Here is a 5000-nt window from a genome sequence, read left to right on the forward strand (position 1 = left end):
AAGCGATCCTTCGGTAAGTATTTATTCGTCGATATTTTCTAGTTTTGGTTTTTTTTTATTTTCCAAAAAAATAGAAACGAAACAAAAAAAAAGAGAGAGGAAAAAAGAAAATTGAAAAGAAATAAAAACGTTCGACCGACCCAACCTATTAGACGTTTACTCTATTGTGTATATACATGCATACGTAATATATCGTTTTATTATCTTTCATACGACGAATTGACGTCTCTCTTTCTATCTTTTCCTCTTTCTCTCTCTTTTTCTATTCCACAGCTAGATACATATTTTTCGTTAAATACGTCATAGTGGATTATAATTGAATCGATGAAAATGTATTTGAAGGTGAAAAGTTTCAAAGAGAAGCGTCCCTTCGGTGAATATAAATCCAAATTTTAAATTATCATGTTTCATTTTATTTTGAAAGAAAGAAGGGCCATCGAACAAACGTAGTACATTTTTTTAAGATGCTTCTTTCTATATTATTGTCGTTCATAAGGTTATACAATATCGAATAGTCTCGTTTAAATCCATTTAAATTCGTTTGGAAAATGTTTCTTTTTAATGAATATTTTAGAATTTATTCGATATTCTGCTTCACATTTGAAATTTTTAATCTCAATAGATTAATGTTTATTTATAAAGAATCCATGTATGCTCTAGAGAATTATATAAATGTATTGCAAAGTTAATTGTATATTATTTTCTGCATTTATTTTTTTTATAAATCTATAACTATATTATTGTATACAATTTGAACAATTTATAATGGATTTTTTTTTGTTTCTTATTTTTTTTTTTTTAGCTCAAAGAGTAGCAGACGTAGAGGCTATAAGAGAGAGACATCCAAATAAAATTCCTGTAATAGTCGAAAGATATCCAGGAGAAAGACAATTACCAATATTGGATAAGACTAAATATTTGGTACCAGATTTCTTAACGGTTGCCGAATTCATAAGAATCATCAGGTACTTTTGTAATTTTGATAATGATGTTTAATAACATTAACAGAATATGTGTTATTATAAAGAACTTATATTTTTTTTTTTTACCGTAGACGTAGACTACAATTAAATCCAACGCAAGCATTCTTTCTATTAGCGAATAGAAGAAGTTTGGTAAGTGCTAGCATGACTATGTTACAACTTTACCAAAAAGAAAAGGATGAGGATGGGTTCCTTTACATCGTATTTGCCAGTCAAGAAGTATTTGGTCATTAGTTAGTTAACGCAAACATTTAATTGCGAGTTAATACGATAATGTGTAAGTTTTTAAATGGATGGAAACAAACTCGCGTTAACCGATTTCCATATTGTTTTAGATAAAAATAAGTTTTATGGGACTTAATCTATACGTATATAACGAATATTTTCACAAAATATTAGATTTTAATCATAGATCTGCTGTTACGTGTTTGCCTTTAAACCGAATGCGCAGAGCCCTTGTGATCGACTTGCAGTACCTGTCAAAATATTTAACGGAACAATCATATTTGAAATTTGCATCTGAAATCGTCATGGTGCTTGGAATCTTTTGCAAATAAATCCATAGTATTCGAAATAAGTTAAGATTTAGGATGAATTTAATTTATTACCAATTGTCTTTGGCTGATGCTATTTACCCTCTATGGCAACACGCTTAACCGTGATAATATAATTAAAAACAATACTTTATATACATTAAGGAACATATATGTATTCGAATTTTATGCAAAAAGATAGTTGCTTAGATTCTGTATCGTCTAATCAGAATCCACAGACATATATCTTGCATTAATTTTAATGCAAATTTAGTAACTTATATGCATTATTTGTATATTGCATAGTATAGTGTGATATTTGTGACACTTTATATATCATGCGCATATATGCAAGCGAAATGAAATATTATTTTTTCCATATGTTAATCGCGATATACATATATATATATATATATACACACACATATGTATCTTCTATACAGTGGACTCTCGTAATGAGTAATCGTTATCGTGTTTAAATGTGATGAAAATATCAAACAAAGTCGGTTCTTATCGAAGTTAGGTGACTTTATGTTCGCCTCTATTCGTAGCCTTGCTGAATGCACGTTCCCTCAAACGAGCATAAATATATGCTGCGAATTAATTTCTGTGGTATATTCACCATATCGTTACCGTAATATACTTATTCGGAAATGCTGCAATATTCGTGAAAGTGTTCATGTACATAATATATATACAATGTGATGTATATCGAATATTAGTCAAAGAGCCTCTCTATCCTTATTTCGAGTTCGGCTTTGAAAGCACTTTCTGTATTTACATCCGTCGATCGAAATGGTGCTTTTAACGCGCAGAGCGATGTTCGAATAGTGGCCTTAGAATCTAAATTAAGACTGGGCATTTAAATATGAATTTCTTTATGTCAAATAATTCTTTAAAACAACATATATACAGTTAATCGTGCCGATCGGAAACAAACGGTCTTGGATAATCTTCCAAACTGTATTTTATCGTTCTTATGATTACTATAAATGAACTAAAAGGATAAGAGTACCTGTTATTAAAAAAAAAAGACAAAAAAAAAAAAGAAAAAAAAATTATAAAAATAGCTTCGATTATATTTATTAAATGATCTCTAGCAATTCTGCAACAAAGCGATTGACGGAATATAAGGACAAAACCGTTTGTCATATCGTTGGCAATATCGTCATCTTATATAATGGAACCAATTTAGTACTATGATCGTTAACGAAAATTACGTTATACATATATAAGTATAAACCTCAGAGTACCCATATTTTCTTTTTCCTTGGAAATTTATCTAATTCTTAAATTGATACTGTACGAAAATTCATTTTAAAGTTTCAAAGATGTTTGAAATTTTTTTATACAACAAAAAAAAAAAAGAAAGAAAAAAAATGAAATGCACCATTCGAAGTTTCACGTACAAAGTAATATTCAGTGACAATTAAATACAATTAAATATATAACAAATAATAGTTGTTTAATTATCACTATTACTATTATTATTATTTTTATCGTTGAAATTTCATTTATATCATTTCTATTATATGTATACCAAACTAGAGTGTACTCTCTGCGAGTGTAATAAATATATATGCAATAAAATTTTGTAGATCTAAAAATTTACTTTACTAAGTTATTCTACGGGCATAATTTTTTAACTTTTTGCGACCGAGGATAACCGATATACATACATATATCTGGTAGAAGCGAAAGACTGTTTAAAAAAAAATACGTACATATATCATTTGATTGTGAGATCAAAAATAATTTCCAACCAAGACACTGTCGGCCAATGTTGCGCTATAAAAAAAAATTTATCATCTGCACCCGGCGAAATTTTAATAGATCTATCCTAAAACTAAATTCATTTAAAAAGAGCTTAAATGTAATTTAATCCTATATATATATACATATATAATGTCAATTCAGAATTTTACATTAACGAGATTAAGAATCTGTGTTAAAACTGCGAAGAGTTAAGTAGATCGTGATTTTAAATCGAATGAATGAATAATAAATGAATCGAAGAAGAAAAGCAAGAATAATAACACTGTGGTAATCTTTAAGAATGTAAAATTTAAGAATGGCGCTTTCATAATTCATTTCATCATGGCCGCTCAATAATGGCGGCACTCTGTATTAACAAAGAAAAAGTTGTTAAGGCATTTGCCGCTTGTTGTCGCTCGAATGCGACGATACGAATCGTGTGAATATCGGAACCAAGCCCAGTTCAGAAAAGACGTCGACAATCTCTATTGCGGTTGCGTATCGATGCCAGTGAATGCAATGTCGAGTGGGTAAAAAGGTGAGTAGTGGGGTTAGATGCAAGACGAGGAAGAGAAGGAGGAGGAGGAGGTGGAGGAGGAGGAGGTGGTGAAGGAGGAGGAAGAAGAAGAGGAGAAGGAGGAGGTAAAGAGGGGAGGGGCAAAGAAAAGGTAAAGCAAAGGGTAGAAGAGGTTATGAACTCTAACCCACGGATGGTCGACGAAGTGTGGTAGCTGCTATGAACTGTCCAAATGACGCGTGGTCAGATCGGTCATCGCTGTTGGCGATAAAGGTGAGTGTTTCTAGAACGAATTGCCCTTTCGTTTCTCCATCGATGTGTGCCCGATTATTCTTCGACCTGTTCTCTGACTAGCTAGCCGGATACGAATAAAATCTATGGTGTATCGTCTACGTCGCAAGTATCAATCTGCGTGCACGCCCTTTTCACGATTAAACCGACTACGATTTGTTTGACGATTAGTCTCCATGCCCTCTTTTTTTCTTTTCTTTTTTTTTCTCTTCTATTTTATTCTATCGAGTTTCAATGCGTCCTTGAGAAAATAATTCTCTAACATGCCTAGCGTCTTTGCACATACAAGTCGAGAAAAATGAAGGAGAGAAAGAGTGTGTGTGTGTGTGTATATATATATATATACATATATATATATGTGGTTATATGCATATATGCGTAGGTTCGCGGGTGTGGGTGTTTATGTGTATGAGAGAGAAAGAGAGAGAGAGAGAGAGGAAAACAGACAATAGGAAAGAAATCGCGAGATGAGTAAGCGATCGTAATTCCTCCGTTCGTTTATCGCGTCTCTCCGCAATCTGGCGTGTAGCGTTGCGATGAAAGAAAGAAAGAAAGAAAGAAAACAAAACAAAACAAAAAAAAGAAAGGGGAAAAGAAGGTACGTCAAAAATTGAAGTAGGACGTACGATTTTGACTTTTCTTTTTTTTCTTCCATTTCTTTTTTAACATTCCCGCGCGATACCTACCCCCTCTTTCTCCCTTCCTCTGGCCCTTTTTACTCTCCTTCTCCTACACCGAACCAACTGACGTACCGACGTGCATACGTACTTACATATGTATTTGTGTACGTTGCGCGCATCGCGTCCGCGATTACCCAGCTGATCCATTCTTGGATCGAACTCAATGAGAGCGGTCTGAAACGCTAAAACGGGTACAACGACGCGCGAATTTTCAACGAAATTTTTACCAATTGAACAAAAT

General features: G+C 32.6%; 2 protein-coding genes across 5 annotated transcripts in view; both read left to right on the plus strand.

The window, feature by feature from the left end:
- LOC118441022 (microtubule-associated protein 1 light chain 3 alpha) overlaps positions 1 to 3040 on the plus strand; it is a 3450-nt gene extending 410 nt beyond the window's left edge. The window contains exons 1-3 of one of the 2 annotated variants that reach the window (XM_035864881.2): positions 1 to 13; positions 803 to 965; positions 1055 to 3037. The exon at positions 1 to 13 is cut by the window's left edge and continues 410 nt beyond it. In XM_035864881.2, coding sequence (XP_035720774.1) covers positions 1 to 13; positions 803 to 965; positions 1055 to 1217 — 339 coding nt within the window. In that variant the 3' untranslated portion in view covers positions 1218 to 3037. Of the gene's footprint in view, positions 14 to 198; positions 374 to 802; positions 966 to 1054 lie in introns of those variants that run through there. The other variant, XM_035864880.2, reaches the window with a different exon arrangement.
- Positions 3041 to 3878: 838 nt separating this feature from the next.
- Positions 3879 to 5000, plus strand: part of LOC146872960 (orphan steroid hormone receptor 2-like) — an 11212-nt gene continuing 10090 nt past the window's right edge. The window contains exon 1 of one of the 3 annotated variants that reach the window (XM_085657755.1): positions 3879 to 4061. In XM_085657755.1, coding sequence (XP_085513881.1) covers positions 4008 to 4061 — 54 coding nt within the window. In that variant the 5' untranslated portion in view covers positions 3879 to 4007. The remainder of the gene's footprint in view (positions 4062 to 5000) is intronic. The other 2 variants (XM_085657751.1, XM_085657752.1) reach the window with 2 other exon arrangements.

The sequence above is a fragment of the Vespa mandarinia genome, chromosome 6, assembly GCF_050613455.1.
Source record: "Vespa mandarinia isolate Hongniang chromosome 6, ASM5061345v1, whole genome shotgun sequence".
Classification (NCBI taxonomy): Eukaryota; Metazoa; Arthropoda; class Insecta; order Hymenoptera; family Vespidae; genus Vespa; species Vespa mandarinia.